General features: G+C 35.0%; 1 protein-coding gene across 5 annotated transcripts in view; it reads right to left on the bottom strand.

The window, feature by feature from the left end:
• Positions 1-22,389, bottom strand: part of DCN (decorin) — a 41,316-nt gene that overhangs the window by 14,698 nt on the left and 4,229 nt on the right. For all 5 annotated transcript variants that reach the window (XR_013995490.1, XM_081082567.1, XM_081082569.1 and 2 more), the window contains exons 2-3: positions 22,121-22,376; positions 7,644-7,756 (exon numbers count right to left, since the gene is read on the bottom strand). Coding sequence is in view for 4 of the 5 variants with exons in the window: in XM_081082567.1 (XP_080938693.1) it covers positions 7,644-7,756; positions 22,121-22,343 (336 nt within the window). In the remaining variant the exon portion in view is untranslated. The remainder of the gene's footprint in view (positions 1-7,643; positions 7,757-22,120; positions 22,377-22,389) is intronic.

The following is a 22,389-nucleotide window of genomic DNA, read 5'->3' as shown; positions in this document are numbered from 1 at the left end:
TAAGAGAATAAAGGTGTAGTTGATATGATATGCAGAGCATAAATATACTTTTCTTCTACTTTTTTGCCCTTTTTACATATAACAGTTTTATGTGGCCAAGTATATTAATACTTTTGGCAATTTTTAAAATTTCTGTTTCTGAGTTCTCCTAATATAGGAAATTACTTCTTATTCATATACTTATAGCTATTGCCAAACCTATTTCTGGACTATCTAATTTTCTTCCAACAATCTGTATGTCTAAGGACCACACCATTCTTTTTAAGTCTCTTATCAACTAATCCTAATTAAGAGGGTAATTTTATCAAGTTGTTTTTTTTAACTCTTTCTTGTTGAGAATATTACAGTTGGCCCCTTCCTTTCTCACTTGTCCCCCAACCCCTGGTTCCTGACCCTTCATTTTCGATTGTAGTACACTTTTTTAAAAAATGTATTTTTATTGATTTCAGAGAGGAAGGGAGAGGGAAAGAGAGATAGAAACATCAATGATGAGAGAGTATCCTTGATTGGCTGCCTCCTGCATTCCCCCTACTGGGGATTGACCCTGCATCCAGGCCTGTGCCCCTGACTGGAATCGAACCCGGGACCCTTCAGACCACAGGCCAATGCTCTATCCACTGAGCCAAACCAGCGAGGGCTTGTAATAAACTTTTATGCATATATGAAAATGAAGAGGGACACAAAGGGAATTAGAGTAACAGAAAAGCAGTAACTTTCATTTTCAGAAATGCAAGAATATTTTCTTTTTACTAACAGCTGGTTAAACCATGTACATCTTTATGTAGTTCACATCATTTGACTAGTTAAAACTTATTATAACTAATATAATTTTATCAAATCCTAAACTATGTATTGATGATTGAAACAAAATCCTAAGAAATTCTAATCAATATTAGAGAAAGTTCAAAAACCTTATTATTAAGATTTACATAATAATAAATTTATATTAACAAGCAAAATGTCCCGGAAATCAGTAAAAGCCAGAGCTAGAGAAAGATTGAGAGGACTTGTGTCATTAAAAGACACCCTAAATAGTAGATGCTTACTTTTTTTTAAAACATATTTTATTGATTTTTTACAGAGAGGAAGGGAGAAGGATAGAGAGTTAGAAACATCCATGAGAGAGAAACATTGATCAGCTGCCTCCTGCACACCCCCTACTGGGGATGTGCCCGCAACCCAGATACATGCCCTTGACCGGAATCGAACCTGGGACCCTTCAGTCCACAGGCCGACGATCTAGCCACTGAGCCAAACTGGTCAGGGCTAGATGCTTACTTTTAAGTGCAAATGAAATCTTCAGTTGCCATCTGTGGAAGAAAATTCTGAAAGTTTGATATAATTAAATGCATTAAACATGGTTTGAAAATATGTTTTAAAAAGGCAACCTGATGATGTATTACCTGCTATTTCAGGTAATAACATAGTATGTCTTTGACTAGATAATAACTAGATAATGCTTCTACCTATGAGTATGATGCAGAAATAACTGCTGCTAAATTTTGGTGACAGTGTGACATTTGTCCCCAATTATTTCTTCAGTAAAGTGGAGATAATAATAGCACCTAGAGCAAGCATGTCAAACCCACGGCCTGCAGGCCACATGCCTACGTTATTCGGTCCATGGTAGCCTTTGAGTTTCACATGCTTGACCTAGAGGGGTTGTTATGAGGATTAAAAATGACAATGTGTATAGGCTGCTTCTTTGCAAGGTGCCTTTCAAATATTATTGTGAGCTGAAAGTTATAGTCCAGTGAAAAGCAACTCTGTTTTCAGAATAAAAAAAATTTGAAAATTAAACTGAAAATTTTGGTTATAATGAGGTAAAATTTTAAGGGCTAAGTAAATTAAAGCCTCATCTAAACAGATCCACACATGAAAAAGTTATTCGTGTATATGCAATATTGCTAAAGATGGTTAATGTTAGTTCCATACAAAGGAATATGTATTTAAGAAAGCATAGTTATAAAGTAACAGGCAAGGCTAAACGCTGAGATGGGAAAAAAACCGACTAATTACACCGGCGAATGACAAAGTCCAGCTGCCAGAGAAAAAGGTCAAAGGTGAACCCCAGGTGTTCTTCAGATCAGCTGATGAAAAGAAAAACAAGCAGAAATGGATTATCATTAGTTAACTTAAGCCAAGAGAAGTTGAATTAGAAGAAAATGTGTTGTTTGGGGTAAGAAATGCCTTGAGTACCATTCAATCTAAAATTGAAGCACATACTAAAAAATCAGGACAACCTATTTCTTTGGTAACTAAAGATAAAAGTGATCTAGCCTGGGAGGCAGGGAGAGGTGATGAAAAATATGATGAGCAATAGAAATTAGGTAGAAGTAGGAGCAAAAGTATTTTCACCATCTTCATCCAAGAGAGTGATAAAAAGATACAAATTTTTGGTTATAAGATACATAACTACTGTGGATGTAATAATGTCCAACATGATGACTATAGTTAACACTATGGTATATTTGAAAGTTGCTAAGAGAGCAAATCCTAAAATTTTTCATGAAAACAATTAATGTTTATATGAGATGGTGGATGTTAATTAACCTTATTGTGGTAATCATTTTGTAATATGTATAAGTCAGTTCTTTATGGTATACATCTTAAATATACACAGTACTGTAGGTCAATTATAGTTCAATAAAACTGAAAGAAAAAATATGAAAACCTGAATTTATTTGTACAATTTTCTTCAAAGCCACTTACACTGCACCAGGTGTTGTTTTTAGGAATTATATGGTGTCTATTAAATTTAAAAGGAAATTATCAGTGCACAGAATCAAGTCAGACTGCTCCTGAGTTTAGATCACAAGCTTTGGCTCTTATTTGCTGTGTGATTATGATCAAATAACAACTTCTCTGTGCCTGTGTGGCCTCATCTGTATAAAGGGATTACCAAGAGCGTCTCCTTTAGCCAGTGTTGCTTAGTAGTTGAGTGTCAATCCATGCACCAGGGGGTCACAGGTTTGATTCCCAGTCAGGACACATGCTTGAGTTCCAGGCTCAATCCCCAGCAGGGGGTGTGCAGGAGGCAATAGATTGATATTTCTTATCGATGTTTCCCTCTTTCTCTCCCTTTCCCTTCCTTTCTCTCTAAAACCAGTAAAAAACATAAAGAAAAAGTTTAAAAATAAAAGTGTTTACCTCAAAAAATATAGTTATAAGAATTAAACAAGTTAATGCATATAAGGTATTAAGAACATTATCTATTAAGTAGTAATTGTTAAACAAGTGTTTTTATTATTCAATCTTTGACAATTTTTAATTTGAAAATTGTCCTTACTAGATTTTTTAAACTTCAATTAAAATATATTGAATGTTGACATTATAATACTCAATTTTTATTATTTTATATAACTATGTAGTTTTTCTACTTCCTATAAGTAAAAAACTACTCTTACAACATGTACAGCTCATGATGAACCAGAGAATTGTAAACTGATCAAATTAAGGGGGAAAAAGGACATTTTTCAGTTAAATCCTTTTTATTTTAATCCTTGCTAAATTTTCATTTCTTTCTTCCCTTCTCATTCAAGTGTGGCTTTCCTACCTGAAATTATAGTGTTTATTTGCATAATAACAAGGATTGAAATGATCATAAATGAAAGAGACAGAGAAAAATAGCTGTTTAACATCCTCTGAGTGGTTAAAGTTCTAATAAACTCTCTCTCTTCTTCCAATGTATACTTTGAAGTAGAGATTGCCAAGATGATAATTACCTAAAAACATACTTAGAAGGAAATATGGAAAAGAAAGACTCATTATTATAAATGCCAGATTTAATGAGAACATCCAGATATCTGATATCTCTTATTTCAGGTTATGAGGAGTTTAAACAAATTATTCAGATTATAGTTAAACACACAGGAAGCAAGAATTAGAGAAAGAGAATTTTCCTTCCTTAAAAAAAAAAAATGTAGCTTGTCTAGCCAGTGTGGCTCGGTGGTTGAGTGTCAACCCATGCACTAGGCGGTCACTGGTTTGATTCCCAGTTAGGGTGAATGCCTACGTTGTGGGTTTGATCCCAGTAGGGGGCATGCAGGAGGCAGCCAATTGATGTTTCCTCTCATTGATGTTTCTATCTCTCTCCCTTCCTTTTCCTTTAAAAATCAATAAAAACATTTTTTTTTTAAAGAAAAGTAGCTTGAGGGTAAACATAAAAATAAAAAGATTTTTAAAATATTTTAGTTTATTGAAACTAATAATATTCCTTTTTTAGCTTAGTCCAGTGACGAATGAAATAGTTATTGACAAACCTTGTTGGCAGCATAATTGGCTCACTCTCAGTGAGACCATAACATGAAAGCAGAGAGGGCGAGTAGGGGCTCGGGCCCAATAACCTAGCAGTGGAGATGGATCCCATTAGGCCATGGTTTGACACCTCTAGCTCCTCCACTATTTTGGAGCTTGGATGTTTCATTCCTGCCAGACTCTATTTTTATTTGCCTGCTTCTTGTTTTCTTCTACATTTCTTTCTTCTTGCACACACACACACACACACACACACACACACACACCCCAAAATCAATCAATCAATCAATCAATCAATCAATAAAAATAAAAATAAAAAACCTCTTACTTCTTTTAAAAATTCTGTTAATATTATAAGACCTCTTTGTTCCATATTTTCTCAATACACTAACTGGTAGCCTGGTATTTTTATCACATTTGGTGCTCCTATCATTCACTACTGATATCATATTGTGTTTATATTGTTGGACACTTCAATAGATTGACTACATAACTTTATATGTGCTATTATTTTAGTTAACTGTTCCAAAGAGAATCTTTAAATCTTGTTTTTAGTATATTTTTATTGATTTCAGAGAGAAAGGGAGAGAGAGATAGAAACATCAATAATGAGAGAGAATCATTGATGGCTGCCTCCAGCACGCCCCACACTGGCAATCAAGCCCTCAACCTGGGCATATGCCCTGACTGGGAGTTGAGCCATGATCTTCTGGTTCATAGGTTGACATTCAATTACTGAGCTACACCAGTTAGGTGAGAATCTTTAAACCTTAAGAAAAATAAAATCTATGCTTCCTTTTAAAGTACTGTATATTTTCTCCTAGTGGATAAATGCTTATTGCCTTTCTCATCTTGGCTGTCACAAAGTTGCTAACTACATTTTGTCTTCATTATATGAATTCTATAGTATATTATGATCAGTTTATTTTACTTTAAATTACATCATTTCCCTTGAACATATATTTTTATTATCATATACTAGAGGCCCAATGCATGCAATTCGTGCAAGGGGCTCAGGCCCTGCCGCCACAGCAGCCTCCTCTGCCTCGGCCCTTGCAGCCCCTGCTTCTGCGGAAGGTCATCTGGTCTAATTAGCATATTACAGTTTTATTAGTATAGATAGCAGCCAGACTATTCTTTTATTTTAATGTGTATTGCTTATTCTTACAACCCCTCAATTATTTTTTTATAACAGTTAAGAGAAGTAAGTGTCCATCAGTAGATGAGTGGATAAAAAAAGGGTGATACATTTACTCAATGGAATACTACAGGCTGTAAAAAAGAAGGAACACTTACCATTTGCAATATCATGAATGAACCTGGAGATTATTATGATAAAAAAGAAGGAACACTTACCATTTGCAATATCATGAATGAACCTGGAGATTATTATGATAAGCAAAATAAGCCAGACAAAGAAAGACAAATACCATATGATCTCACTTATACGTGGAATATAATGAACAAAATAAACTGATTATCAAAATAAAACCAGAGGCATGGATACATGGAACAGAATGACAGTGGTCAGAGTTGAGGGGACTGGATGAATGAATGTGTAGAGATTAGCCAAAGAACATATAACCATAGCCTATGTACACAGACAACAGTGTAGTGATGGTCAAAGGCAGGGGTGAAAGGGGTTGAGTAGAGGTGGGTAAAGAGTGGGAGGGAAATGAGGGGCATCTACAATAGTGTCCACAATTAAAAAAGAAAGAAAGATATTAATGTTAAATTAGAGTGTTCTACCTTTATATTCCCAAGATTAAGAATGTGTTTCTATGGTATTTATCTCCACAGATGGGTAACTGATCACTAGGCAATCCTCTAGATTATTTGAAAATTCTAACTCTTTACATTGTAATTTTAATGTTGAACAAAAATCTGCATATCTAAAATTCCATTCAGTTGTCAATAGGACAATTTTGGCATCCTGTAGTTGAATCAAGAGATTTCATTTTATCTTCTCCAGCATGGTCCTTCAAATGTGTCACTCATGACCTTTTTGCTTGCAGTTTAGATATCCACATCTCCACCAATTGTCCTGTAAGCATAACTACCAGATTCTTTATCCCTATGATGATATTTCTTCAGATGCTCTAAGGTTAATGCTCTTCGTAAAATGTCCAGGACCAGACTCAATATTTTAAGAGTGGCTTAGCACAGTAGAGTACAGAGACAATGAGACTTTTAGTCTCTCTTTGGGCATTGAAATCTAGCTTATTAACACTAACCGTGCAATGATATTTTGATGGGAAACCACAGGTGGAGAGCTGGACTACTTAATGCATTTGATAGGGATTCTGATGCCCTATGTGAACAGATAGTACATATGCTCCTACAGAAGCCTACCTTAGCAAGGCTTAAACCTACTTGATTAGGTTGGTCACTTCTCATTTTTTAATGTACCCTCTCCCAAATACAGTTATATTCATTCTTTGTCCTTCTTGACCCTTCTCTATGTCCTGGGAGGCTGACCTCTGGTGACTTCATCACCCATATGTCTTTGTACTCTGACCTCCAGTTAGGTTCAATCATAGAAGACACTGGCAAGAAATCAGGAGATAGGACTATAGCTCCCCACCTTTCTCATGCCTTTGGGACTCCCTAGTTCCTTGAGGCCTTGTGGGCTTGAGTACCTCACAATGCCTTGTTGGTTCCCATACCCCTTTGTAAATAGTCATTAGTAAAATCTACTGAAATGCTTTAGAGAATACCATTCTTTTCTGCTGGAATCCTGACTGGTAGAATGGATGTGTTGCTGTGTACTAGAGTAGAGGTAAGTGAAAATCATAATAAAAACAAAGTTACAGATAAGAATGCAGTATGCATAATCTGAAATACAACGCAACCTCTCTCTCTCTCTCTCTCTCTCTCTCTCTCTCTCTCTATATATATATATATATATATATATATATATATATATATATATATATAGAATTATATGGAATTATACTTGATAAATTATACATGATTACCCCTTTTTCTTTGGTGCCAGTCTGCAACCTTACAAAGTTATTTGTACCTCTTATATGAACAAAAGACACAATGAAACAAAGTAATAAAATAATACTGAGATCAGTCCATTTTGCTTCACTATTGAAGTACAATATAATTGGAAAGATAAAAACATGAGAGAAATTAAGATTTAATGTAGTCTTAAGAAGAAAATACTAAGTATATATGCCATATATATAAAAAATTGGCTGATTTTTAGGGGTTAATGATTATGATATGCTCCTCTATCACTTCTAAGGAGAGAATTGAATAAACACTTAGGTGCTTATTTATTACCACATAGTACTCTTGGCCTTACCAAAGTTTTGTTTTGAAAAATATTTTTAGTCAGATCTTGTTACAACTCAAAAATTTAAAAAAATTCTTACATGAAGGTCCTTCAGGTTCTTAAAGTCCTCATCTTTGATTTCAGTTATTTTGTTGTTTTGCAGGTCCAGCAGCGTAGTGTCAGGGGGAAGTTCTGTTGGCACTTTGTCTAGATCTAGTATGAGAATAAAAGCCATTTCAGTCAGAAAAATGGGGCACATTACTTCAGAGTCACAAAGGATGTGTTTACAAGGAAATTACTGTTGCAGTGATAGTTTTACAAGTATCATGTTTTTCTTTTCTAGGTATTATATCTATTATAGTTTAAAATATCTGCTTTACCTTTTCCAACCAAGTCTGATTTTCTCAGTAACCAGAACACATTATTTTTATTAATTACTCTTCTTCATAAAATAAAAAAATAATATTTTGTAAAAGTATGGCTCAAATAATTAGTATACAGTATATTATACCTCATTGTTCTGGTATTAGAAAGTTATTGTTTTGATAAGTGTTAAGTGCAAGCTATTTGTAAATCTGTACCCTTCATATACATATCCCGTCAGTAGAGAAAAGCTTTTGCCAAATCATCACGTAAAGATCCTTTTGATAAACCGAACATGGTCACAGATCTACATTTAAAGTTATATAAATATGCAACCATGTTGTTGCATCAACAACTTGAAAATTTATTCAAACTTTGGAAGTTCTTTCCATTTCAATTGGAATCCCAAAACCATATCAATTTAGTTGGTGTTTTATGACTGATGGAATTAGAATAAAATGAATTAAAATTGTTAGTGTGGCTTATCCAAAATTTATTATATGAAGCGCTCCTTTTACACTTTAAATTTGGGTCTAAGTAACTGAGTTATTATTTATAATTTATGAATGTAAACACATTAACCAAACAAATGTTCTATGGTATTAAAACATATTTATTCAACTAGATGTATAAGGATGAACTGCTTTTCTTCAAAATGAATAGCATTTAAAATAAATCATTATTTTGAATGTTAATGGAGAAAAATACTAAATTATATATCTGTTTGCCTTTATTCCATTGACTTTGTTTCATATTGGTGAAGGAAGTCACTCAAAATTTGAGTTTCTACTAATTCAAACTCATGTGATTTTTTTCTGTATTTTAAAGTTGTATATCAGAAGTCAGAAATATTTTTCAAACATTCCATCATATTTGAAATATGAAGTATTGCAAATCATTCTTTCATTCATTCAACAATGCTTTATTGAATATCTCCTAGACACCATCAACTTATTAGGCACTGGAGACAGAATAGGAACAAGACAAAAATTGTCCACATCATCATGGGAAATATAATTCAATGTACAGTTTTCAATATTTAAAAAGTTACAACACATATAATAACTGCTATGTTGGGAAGAAGATAGCCTTCCAATGTTGAATTTCATATAAGTGCATATCAAGGCAGCTACATTTTATCTTCATGTCTTCCGTGAAAATTACAGATAATGTATCTGAAATCACCTGCTCTGAAAAAAAAGTCTAGTTCCCATTTTAGTGAGCAATAATTATTTTAAACTAGAGGCCTGGTGCATGAATTCATATACCAGTGGGGTCCCTCTGCATGTCCTGTGGGATCAATTTGAAACCGGCTCTCCAACATCCCCTAGGGATCCTGGATTGGGAGAGGGTGCATGCCAGGCCGAGGGACCCCACCTGATCATTGCATGATCAAGGCCAGGGAGGGATGTGGGAGGTTGGCCAGCTGAGGAGGGACCGTGGGAGGGCTTCAGGGTGTGTCTGGCTCATCTCACTCAGTCCCAATTGGCCGGACCCCAGCAGCAAGCTAAACTACTAGTCAGAGTGTCTGCTCCCTGGTGGTAAGTGCACATAATAGCAACTGGTCAACCCATTGACTGTCTGCCCCCTGGTGGTCAGTGCATGTCATAGCGAGGAGTTGAGAGGCCTTAACATATCATTAACATATCACACTTTAATTGGTTGAATGGCCGACCAGTCGACAGGACACTTAGCATATTACGCTTTTATTATATAGTATGTGAATATTAACACATTGTATGCGGGAAACGTATTTATATGTTCTACCAGTGTAGTAGAGCGCAGGACACGTATTAATACATTTTTTATAGACTAGCGGTAGAATGTGGGTAATGTATAAATACGTAAACTAAAGTTATCGTAATTTTACTGAATGTTGCCATTTGTGCAAAAAATTAGCAAAAATGGCCTGTGCCACCTGTTAGCGCGTGATAAAAACTACCCGCAAACAATGTGTTAAAATGCAGGTGAGATGTGATCAGGTGCATTCACCTTCTGGGACAGCATGGATGGGCCTAGAGCAGCTGTGGGCAAACTATGGCCCGTTTGAAATGAATAAAACTAAAAAAAAAAAAAGGCCGTACCCTTTTATGTAATGATGTTTACTTTGAATTTATATTAGTTCACACAAACACTCCATCCATGCTTTTGTTCCGGCCCTCCGGTCCAGTTTCAGAACCCATTGTGGCCCTCGAGTCAAAAAGTTTGCCCACCCCTGGCCTAGAGAGTATTATCCTAAGTGGAATAAGCCAGTCAGAGAAAGATAAGAACCACATGAGTTCACTCATATGTGGAATCTAATGAACAGAATAAACTAGCAAACAAAGTGGAGACAGACTCATGGATACAGATAACAGGCTCCCAGCTGCCAGAGGGGAGGGTGTTTGTGACTGGGTAAGGAGGGTGAAGGGATTAAGCAAAGTAAAAAAAAAAGGAAGAAAGACTCATGGTCCCAGACAACAGTGTGGTGATTACCAAAGGCCAAGGTGGGTGGCAGGAGGCAATAGAAGAGAAAGCAGGGATAAATGTTGATAGAAGGAGACTTGACTTGAGGTGGTAACACACAATGCAATACACAGAAGATGCATTATAGAATTGTGGACTTGAAACCTGTATAATTTTATTAACCAATGTCACCCAAAAAATTTGTATAAAAATGTAATTTAAAGAATAAAAAATGCACTGTTTCTAAACATGCATAAATTATACTTCAATAACTCACAGAAACAGTTCACAGAGAAATAACAAGAATAGTGTTTTCAGTGACAAACGGCAAACCAACCATCAGAACAGCTGCCTTGTAGCAGGCTTATTCAGCTACACTATGGTGTGGTCAGTGCCATTTTCAGAAATGTCAGTTTGCTTATTTCATGCAATTAGGAGTGGCAGACTTCTGCCAAATCTTTGATAATTAGTGTTCTCCAAACAAGAAGAGGCACATTTCCTTTAATTAGAAAAGAAGTTACTGCTTACATTTCATCATTACTTCATAGGGGTCTTTGTCAAAGTCTTAATTACCAGTTTGCTTACTTTTATATTTGTTGGACTTAAATTTTAGTGGCTCTATTAACATTCGTTCAATGCTAAAGTGCTAATAAATTTCAGATGTGAAGAGAAAGAAATGATATATTTGGATGGCTGACAATGATTATACTGTTATCCTAGATTTTATAAGACCAGGAAATGCTTGGGGTAGATTAAATACTTTTTTTTCTGCTGATTTTGCAGACACACATCTTTTTTGGAAAAAAAAATATTTTATTCATTTCAGAGAGGAAGGGAAAGGGAGAGAGAGAGATAGAAACATCAATGAGAGAGAATCATCTATCCAATGCCTCCTGTACACCCCCTACTGGGGATTGAGCCCACAACCCAGGTATGTGCTCTTGACCAGAATTGAACTGGGGACCCTTCAGTCCGCAGGCTGAGGCTGTATACACTGAGTCAAACCAGCTAGGGCTAAAATCATCTTTAGGCTTGTGATTTTTGTAATTTAGTTCTTAGAAAGTCATTTTAATTATCAAAATCATAATATTACAATCTTCTTTAAAATACTATCAAATTCATATCTCTTTGGGGGATTTCACATATCACTATTTTATTCTTAAAATTTATGTAGCTTTACAGTTTATAACAAATAAAAATAAAATATCTTATTTACTTCATAATAATTCAGTGAAATAGGTAAGGCAGTGTGATCATTTCATTATTCCAGATGATTTTTAGAAAGGTTTGATGACATGAACAAGCTCCTGTAGCTAGGAGTGATAAAATGCAAACCAGAAGACTATTCTGCCAGCTTCCAACAGCATGTTTTTTCTGTCCTACCTATGTGTACCCAACAAGAATTGTTCTGACAGAGACCCAGTAACATGCTGTACATTTAATGACAAGACAGAGTATTGGGGTGTTAACTAGCTTGCTCAACAATTATAGGCAGAGGATAACTGAGAATTTATCCCAGTTTGAGTTCTCAGAAGGGGAAGTATCAGCTAATCTATGGTTCCAAAATGCTGATTAGGTCAACTCTATGATGAAGTTCTTATCAGTCTACATCAAAATCAGAAAAAAGAAAATGAGGCACTCTGGTTAGTTTTAATATAAATTATCTCTCTCTCACACACATAACACAGATACTTACATACACACACTGCTTTCATTTTAAATATACCCTCTATTTATTTTTTAAAAATTTTAATAGCAGATGGAAGCTGGTTGTTATGTTGTTGAATTTGGTTTTGACTTTAATAAAAAATTAACTTGTTCAACATCAAAAAACTTTACTTGTCCCATTAATCAGGGAACTGCTGAGCTAGTCCAACAATCTCTTCTCATAGTTAAAAAAGCAAACACCGAATGAAGTAAAATGACTTATCCTAGGTGGCTCATAGCTAAACTAGACCAAGACCAAGATGGCATGAGTCCTCACTGTAGAACTACCCAATGTGCCTTTTATGCAGATAACTATTCTGCATGATCCTGGTCAGGGGTGGAGGTATTGGTCAGGGCACATACCTACGTCAGAGCGCATGTTGGAGGCAAACAATTGATGCTTCTCTCTCTCCTTTCCTCTCTCTAAAGTAAAGAAATACTATATATATATATATATATCCTAAGCAACCCAGCTAATGATGATCCCCATGTTCCATTCCAAACCCCTTATGTATATGCTTCTGCTTTATTGTACTGTATTTCAGATTTCTTTCTTTTCTATAAGTTCTGGATAAGCAAGGACAAATGACTATTTTTCATCAGAGCTTTGACCTTACCGCTTTATACACAGGAGGCAGTTTTTCGAATGATTAAGTTTAAAATCATACGTCTTCCCTGATGTCCCATACTGAACAAGTTCAGACCATGGCCTCAAGGTATTTTCTGCTATATTTTATTACAATCATCTCTTCACATCTTGCTTTCATGAGGGTTCCTATGTTTCCTCAGAAGTATTAGGGTACAACTGGCTATGATAATCACAATTTTCTTTCTGATTCTTGATTATTCAAGAACATCTTAGAAATAAACGCTATTATCAAACATATCATCCCCATTATCTGCACCTGAAAATTGCTCCTCTTACTTTATATATATATATATATATATATATATATATATATATATATATATATATCTTTATTGATTACAGAGAGGAAGGGAGAGGGATAGAGAGTTAGAAACATCGATGTTGAGAAGAAAACATCGATCAGCTGCCTCCAGGACACCGGCTCCTGGGGATGTGCCCACAACTGAGGTACATGCCCTTGACCGGAATCGAACCTGGGACCCTTCAGTCCGCAGGCCGACGCTCTATCCACTGAGCCAAACCAGTTAGGGCTGCTCTTACTTTCTATGTGTCTTTGATATATTTGTATATATTTGTGAGGAACCTTTTGTCACATGTGTATCTGAATAAGCTTGCCTTTTCTGTCCCACATGGTTGCTTTGAACAACATATATTTCTCATATTTCTTGTGAAAGGGATTGATTATAACTTTTGGAGATAGAAACAGATTCTCAATTTTGGATTATTATTGTCAAGAATAAACAAACAAATAAGCAAATAAACAATTACAATCCTGAATCTGATTAAGTCTCAAGATGTAACTCCCAATTTCCAAGACATAAAGAGGTCAAAAGAACATCCTAACATCTGCTAAAGTAATGGATTCAACAAAATCCAAATTTTGTCAACAAAATAATTACATCAAAAAATGAAGAAATGTAGATGAAACTATAATTTAAAAGAGATGTAGAGCTAGTTAAATAATTGTAATATATGTACTACAGTTGGACTCCAATTCACACAAGTAAACTGTAAAATAAAACATGGTTTTATGAGATGATCTGTACTTTGAATAGATATTTGATGATATTAAGAAATTATTTTTAGTTTTAGATATGAGCTGGTTGTTTTTATTGTGTTATATATAATTTTTAATATTTCAGAGAAATATGCTGATATATTTGTTGCTTAAAATGAAATGTTTGCCTGGCCAGCATGGCTCAGTGATTGAGCATGGACCTATGAACCAGGAAGTCAAGGTTTGATTCCCGGTCAATGCATATGACTGGGTTGTGGGCTCGATCCCCAGTGTAGGGTGTGCAGAAGGCAGCTGATCAATGATTCTCTCTCATCATTGATGATTCTATTTCACTCTCCGTCTCCCTTCCTCTCTGAAAGCAATATATATATATATATATATATATATATATATATATATATATGTTAAAAAGCAATATATATATTAAAAAGAAATGATGTCTGAAATCTACTTCAAAATAATATGGGAGGGGAAAGTTGTGAGGATATATAGGGAAATGTTGGCATCCGTTGAAAATTCCTGACACTTGGTGATGGGTGGACAATTGCCACTTATTTTGTAAATTTTGTATATTTAAATGTTCTAAAATCTTTTTATAATTTTTATTTGAATTTGAATTTTGGTCCTCTTCTTAATTCTTAGGATCACTGGGCAAGTTGCTTAGGCTCTTTAGCCCTCGGTTTTCCTGTATCTTCCATAAAATTTTGCTGATAACTCAATAACATATCCTGCAAAATAATATCCTATCACAGTGTTTAGCAGAATCCCAATTATTGGTCTATAATTATCATCAATAAGAAGATACCTTGCTGACAACTAGTCTATATGTCTGTAACACGCGGTGGTGATTGTTTTTTTTTTTTTTTTTTTTTTTTCTGCACAATACAATTAAAATGCATGTTCTCCTGGAAGTTGAAATCTCTTTTGAAGGTATGTCACACACAGATTTTTTACCGAGAGCTCTGGTCCTGGGTGGGGTTTGGTTTGGTTGGTTTGGTCAGTCAGTTCCTCCTCTTGCTGCACTCATCATTGTTCCCATGAAGGTTAGAGCCTTTTGACAGCTTATCTACCAGCTCCATCTTTGGATGCTGACCCCTCAGTTTAGTAAGCACATGTTCCCAACAAATAATTAGATCCCTAAAAGCTGTCTGTAGTCAATAAGACAGCTGTTTGCTATCTTAATGATAGCAAAGCTACACTCTTTTGCAAATCTGAAAATATGTGTTTATGTTAGGCCACTCTTTCTGTCAAGAAATGCATATAATTGTAAGTGACTGTGTAGACATTTGCATTTTTCAAAGATGACACTTATCATATCTCCCATCCAATATCAATACACACTTGTCCCAACCACATTAAGAAATGGACTCAAATTTCCCTCCCTTTTAATCTGGCCTGGCCTCATAATGCCTCTATGAACTAACGCAATGTGGTGGATGGAAGTGACACAGCATGACTTTGGCAGCTGGATCAGAAATGGTTACACAGCTGCTATCCAGTTCTTCTGGGATGCTTGCTCTGGGGGCAGCCAGAGGCTATGTGAGAAAGAATCCTGTCTGTGCTGAGATCACATGCTGGAGATGCCACCTGAGACACTCCAGATGTCAGGAAGCAGAGCTCTCAGACCACAGCAGCACCAAATGCCATCATGAGAGTGAGCTCTTACTTGGGTGTTTAGCCCAAGGCTAGCAACCCCACGACTATGGCCACAGCTGACACCTGACTACAAATGCGAGAGAGACCCCAAGTGAGAACAGTCTTTCTGAGCTCTGCTCAGATCTCCTGTACCTAAATCATAAACTAAATTATATTTTTAAGTTGCCAAGTTTTGAGGTAATATTTTTCCAGCAATAGTAATAGGAACAGACTGGTTCCCTATATTTAATTATTTTTCAATGAGCATACTTTAATATAATTCTAAATTTTCCATTAAAATGCAGTTATTTCTAAGGCTATTCTCAATTATGTATTTTTAAAATATTTTTACTGACTTTTATTGAGGAAGGGAAAGGAGGAGAGAGAGAGAGAGAGAGAGAGATAGAAACATCAATGATGAGAGAGAATCATTCATTGATTGTCACACTGGGAATCTAGCCACAACCTAGGCATGTGCCCTGATAGGGAATTGAACTCTTGACCTTCCAGTTCATAGGTCGATGCTCAACCACTGAGCCATGCCAGCTGGGTTCAATTATGTATTTGCTCTCCCAAATTCTGTGAAAGGAGCTTCATCTTCTTGAAAATATGATTGTTTATTAAAGTAAATAAAATTCAACCCATGATGTTAACAGAAAATTATTTCTGAAATAAAGACTTATTAGTGAAAAGAATTGTACATTTTTCCCTAGCTGCTGCAATGATGGATAGCATTGTTCTGTTAGCCAGTGTCAGCAATCTGCCAAACATCATGTTGGACAAAGGCCAGGTTGTCCTAAAACATGCTTTTATTTTTCCCCTGCCCTGTGGCAGGGATCCAAAATCCATGATTTATTCTTGTTGATTTGCAACAATATTTTTTTGTAATTCTGTCTTCAATTTAATATGTAGGATAATGGTGATACATTTCAGTTTTGGGCATATAACCAAAACAATATGTACACATCCAGCCCCATCAAAATACCTTTCTGCTCAAGCCATGTAAGTTTCTCTCTTTCCTTCTTAAAAATGGCAATTAGACTGCAATGGTAGTTGGATCAGGTTTGAGAAATAGAAGATTCCCTCTTCAGTTAGGTTGTTTTTCCAAATAAACTCACAGAATGTTTAAGATTCCTTCTAAGATCATCCCCAAAGAGAATAAGAAAGGGTGAACCATAATTCTATGACCACAATTCTATGAAAACTGATTCCCAGTCAAACATGTTCATCCTGTTTCCAGTTTTAAAGAATCAAAAGTATTATAGGATTATTCCCTCATCCACATACTAAGCCATGCATTTGTTTATGTATTCATTCCTCAAGTGTTTATTAATGCATGAGAGCCTATCAAGTATAAGGCATCTAGCTGAGTAGAGGTTCTATAAAGATAAATTGTTGTCATGCTTCCCTTCTGGTAGAGAAAATAGATATTTAAACAGGTAATAAAAAGGTAGTGAATAATAATTATTATATATCATTTATTGTTAAAGAATAATCAAGGTAAATGTATATTACAATGAAAACACAGAACTAGACAAGAGCAGAAGTTGCCTCTAAAGCAATCTGCAAAGTTAGGGGTTAATCTTGAGTATTAGAGTGTAGCTGCTACAAGGCTTTCTCCTTTTATTAAGACTAAAGTGCCAATTTGTTTAATTCTTCTTTATCCTTATTTTCAAGAAAATATATAATCTTCTTGCTACAATTTTGAAGGAGAAAAGTTAAAATTAAAGGGTCTCTGCATTTCCCCTTCTACCCAGTTTCTGGCTAACCTGCTCCCATCCTGTCCCCTGGAGCTAGTGATGGTCTTACAGAGGAGGATGCATCACAGCTGTTGTCTCACAAAAAGCCTTGATCCCACACAGCTGCCTCTCTCTCCCTCCTGAGACTGAGAAGGAAACCAAGAATGTGTCAGCTCTCCTTCAGGTCAGGGAGATGGAAGTTTCCTTTGGCCTTCTCTGACTCCTCTCTTCCCCTTGCCCATGTAACCCCTTTGCGTCTGGAGCCTTGGTTAGCTGAGTTGCTCCTGACTATTACTCTTGCTTCATCTGAGGATCTGTCATACTCCACCTCTATCCAATACTAATTTAGGGAACCTACTGGGCATGCTATGTGCACAGTACTGTTCCTATGCCATGTTTTGGAGTTGCCCTTCTGATTATCTAAACTCTTAATGATGCTTCTAAACCCCACATCCCGGCTGCTACAGAGGCAGACGTACAGCCAGAAAGCAACTGAGTTTCCAGCATCCTCTATACCCCTCTACAAAATCGCTCTCATTTATTCTTCTGTGTTGATTTCATGGAAATATAACAAGTTCATATAGAAGGTTTGTTCCTGGTAAACTAACTTTCCCAAACAAGAGACGAGCTGGATTATAGTAGGTCCCACGTTGTGACCCCTAACAGTTGAGAAAATGATATAAAAAAGGTAAGAAAACCAACTTTTTGAGGGTTATAGTTTTCTGAAGTTTTTTATTTTTTTAATTAAAATCTCTTCTGTGGTATGAGGTACATTGTAGGAATGGTATTTATTTTTAATGATTTTACATGACAAAATAAAACCTTCCATCTTTTGACATTATTTCTACAGGGCTAGGTATGTAGATGTGAGTCATTTATAAAATGATTATAAAATAGCTTAGTGCTTTATTGTGCTTAATGCTTCACTCAACCAAACTCATTTTGTTCAAAGGCATAGTGTTGGAGAACACTGAATTAATAATTGCACAATTATTAAACTTTCTAACTCTTGTCTATTTACATTGGAGGTGATGTGGCCCTCTTTAGGGGGGAGGGGAAAGAAGACAATTTTGTATCCAACTTGACAAGACATATAGTTTTAGAAATTCTTAATTTCAAAGAAATATAAAATAAAATATCAGTAATAGCCTCATATTGTTAGCCAACTTTGTCTGAATGGTAAATTGAATGTAACAGTTATTATGGCAGACATTTAAAATATTTTTATTTTTAACTAATGAAGATATATTCTCATTCATCAAATGAGAAAACAGATTCTGAAAGTTTTCAAGTTACAAGTAATAAATGGTAAAGCAGAAGTTGAGCAGAATCACTAAACTGCACAATCCAAGTTCCTTCCATTATCGAATAATTTTAAACGGTATTTGAATTCTTTTGAATCTTGTTTATAGGAAATGTATCAATAGCTGTTACCTTAATTTAGATAAATAGTCAAAAAACAACGCTTATGCTTATTTCATCTGTCAGGGCTGATCTGCCTTTTAACAATAAAATGAAAGTCATTACCAAACAAATGGTGTCAGTTGGAAGGTTGATCCAAAGATGGTGTGCTAATCTAAAGAGAACACAGGTAAGGGGACCTGTCTTTCTTCAAGGTACAAAGTACATAAAACACAGCATCCAGTTACAGGACCAACATTAGGACATTTTTAAAAGATCTGACAAGAATGAGTTGCATTGTGAGTTTATTATTTTAAAGTAACCCATATTTCTGAATTTGCTGTTCCTACATTTATCTTTATATTAATAATTTCTATAAATGCTATAATTAAGAGTGATTTTTTTATGTTTTAAGAGGATAGAATAAGAAAGAAGATATAGTCCTCATAAAAGTCCAGTTCAAATTACAAGCAAAATCGCAATACTTAGAGTCAAACCAACTTGGCCAATATCTATGGAGAATTCATCACTTTCTCCAACAGGTTAAGGCATATGTTTAGTTTCTTGACATGCCATGTTCTAGGAAAACATAATATAATATTATTCTGATAAGATAGAACTAGGAACACAGTCAGTGTATCTTCCTGAAGGTCTCAATTTTCCCATGGAGTAATTATTCAATTCTAATTTCACGATTTTCACTTCTTAAATTTAAAAGAACTGTTTATAAATTTGATGTTGCTTAACTTTGTCAGAAATAACTCGTAGTGGCAAAAATAGTCAAACATTTTAATTAAAAAGTGCTTGTTTATATTAAACATTATTTAGATAGTAAGTTGTCTAAAGATTTTGCCTTTTAACACTGTAGCTTCTCTCTGCTAATTGAAAGCTCTGCCAAGAAAATTCCAAAGAAAACATTAGCCTCTGATACAGATAAGCATTTACATTTATCTCAATGTGCCAAGCAGCTTTCTCTATTCTAATAATACAAGCATTGTGTTCAGATCATCAGAGAACTTAAAACTAACAATAAAATAAATGGCATTGCCTTTACTATAAGTGAGTTTACATTTCCTTGCTTTTTATCTACTTTTCTTTCATCTTTTACTCCACAAAATCATCACATAGAAAAAAATGTTTTGATTCTCTACTGTGAATCAGGTATCTCACACTCATAATGAGCTTTCTAAGACTGACTGTGATTTTCTAATAAAGATGTCAAGACTCTGAATAGTTTTCCAAAGTCATGAAGTGAGCAGGAATGAGATAGTAGTTGAAAATGTGAATAGAGTGTCTTTTTTAAAGGCAATGGATTGCTCTTTCTTTTCAAAAATGCATTTTCTTCACTTTGTAAGTTATATAAATGTCATACCACTGTGCTATATATCTGAACCTAATGTAATAATATATATCATTGTGCTTGAAAAATAAAAACAATATATAAAAAGGAAATGTATTTTCTATCTTAGAAATATCTGACCAACATTGTTGACAATATATTTAAATATGCATCTGTGAATTAATATAGACTAAAAGACTTAGAGGAGCCCACTGGTCACTAAAACTCAGTTCTCCTGATTAAATCGTTCCCCAAAACAAATCATTATTAGAATTTTAGCTACTTATTTTTTTTATGAGTCAGTAAGACTATATATGATAAAAGAATGCTGTACACTCTGGCCCTGAGAAAAAAGATCATGTAAAAAACATTCTCATTTGAAAACAACACAAAGTTAACAAAACAAAACAACAACAACAAAATTAGCACCAGACACCCAAGTCAATGAACCTTGGTGTTTCTGTTCTGACACTGTACTGTTCTGCTTAGTGTTGCACAATAGGCTTGGACCTTTTTCATGATGGACAATTGGAGCACGGTTCCGATATGTTATCAGAATCAAACTTTATGGACCATTTATTGTACAAGCAAAGTAAAACTATATTTATGGAAAAATAAAGTTTAAGTGAAGCAACTGACAAGTCTTCCTTTCTTAAAAACATCAATCCTTCCCTGTTGATAATATGTGCTAGAGTAATCATGAAGTCTTTTAACCTTGCTCAGAGGCAAGGTGAGATTTAACTTGCATCACAATTCTTGGTAACTCAGCCATCACAGTAACTTCAGAAAAATTTTCCCTCTAGTATATCCATCCTATATGGTGATTCCTTTGTGCAGATAGTTTCAACCCCATTGCTTTTTCTGCCTTCACGTATTTTTCATGTAATCTCTAGAGGTTTATAGAAGCTTCTTTTGAATTTGATAGTAACCTAATCTCCCCAGCAGCAATTACACAAGTCAAAAAAGCAATAATCACCACCAGTAGAATCTCAGACTCACAAAAACAGGAACCATATCTGTCTTTCTCATTCCTTTCTTCCCAGGGCTTAAAAAAGATCTGGCCCATTGTGGGCTCTCAGTATATTTGATGAATGAATGAATGAACGAATCCAGTGGAATTATCCTACAGTCCTTTTATAGCCTTTCTATACACTTATTTGGGTTTCAAATGGCTATGTCAGTATTGAAAAAGCTATTTCGAAGTATTTGTTTTTAAGTGTTCTTAAACATGTCATATTTTCCTGGGTCCTGGGTGTAGTTTATTCCAACTGTAGAAGTTAGTGGCAATTTCCCCTGCAAAATTCTGCTTGAAAGCATGTTTTCAATAAATATAAAGTTTCTGAAAAAAAAAAAAAAAAGAGTCCTACTAGGCTATGGGTTTCTTCCACAAGGAAGTGCACCATGGTAGAATCCTTTAATGAGGGTTTTTTTTTCTTTTTCTTTTTTTTTTTCCAAAAGGAAAATGTACCAAAAGAAAAGAGGAATGTGAATCAGCTGCCATGTAAACTAAGTTGATTCCCTTTTGGCCCATGTGCTGGGACTTCAAAATTTTTGGAGATTTATCTTCTGAGTATATTGAAATTCCCAGGCCAAATTTTTCTTGAAAGATGATAAATCAAATTGTATATACAGTGGTGGGCTAAAGATATGTGCTCTGTGATTATACTGGCTATTTACATTATACCTTAGTTATAAATATTTACTTTGAAACATTCTAAAAAATATAAATAGCTAGATTACAAAATACCAAAAATAAAGGCAAAACTAAGACTCAGAGAATAAGGGAGTATTCTGACATTTGAAAGATAATCCTTTGTTCTTAAAGTTTACTTGTTTTGCTTCTGATAACTCTGCATACTTTACAATTTAGCAATGTTTGAACTCTGTTTGTCTGGATTAAGCCAAGAATAAAGAGATTGTCCAGGTTTTCTTAATATTTAAGACTTCATGAAAAAAAAAATCATCTAATTAAAGTAAACCATCACTCTGGAATCACAGAATGTAAGACATTGTTTTGCTTAAAATTTTATTTTATAGAAGAGGGGCCATGAGGCTCAAAAAAAATTTCCTTTTAAAAATGATTTGTTCAAGGTTGCAAAGTGACTTAAAAAAAAAATGATCTTAACCTTGAAGTAGTTCTTTCTATCCTATTTGCTTCCTCTACTTCTCATTAGGTGGCACTGTCTCTCACATTTGAAAATGCAGTGATTAAAACTGAAAGTGCTGAACTCCTAGGAATATAACAAACAAGGTAGGTAAAGAGAGCCTGCATCCCACTCACCCAAATCAGAGCACTGGACAACTCGAAGGTGGCATTGGCAGCGGAAGGGACACACTGGCCCCAGAGGCTCAAAGTCATCATCATAAGAAATGGGATTTTCTGGTTCTATCCCAGAAGCCTCATCTGCTTGCATGAGGTCATAAAAGTCAAATATGCTTCTCTGTTGGAAAGGTCCGGCCCAGGAAACTTGAGCAAGCAGAAGAAAGATGATAGTGGCCTTCATGACTTATCTCATATGTTTTCACAACCAAAGAACCTGGGGGGAAAAA

The sequence above is a fragment of the Myotis nattereri genome (assembly GCF_964212035.1).
Source record: "Myotis nattereri genome assembly, chromosome: 2".
NCBI classification, from domain to species: domain Eukaryota; kingdom Metazoa; phylum Chordata; class Mammalia; order Chiroptera; family Vespertilionidae; genus Myotis; species Myotis nattereri.
The sequence above is the reverse complement of the archived record's forward strand: the minus strand, read 5'-3'. Positions and strand labels throughout refer to the sequence as shown.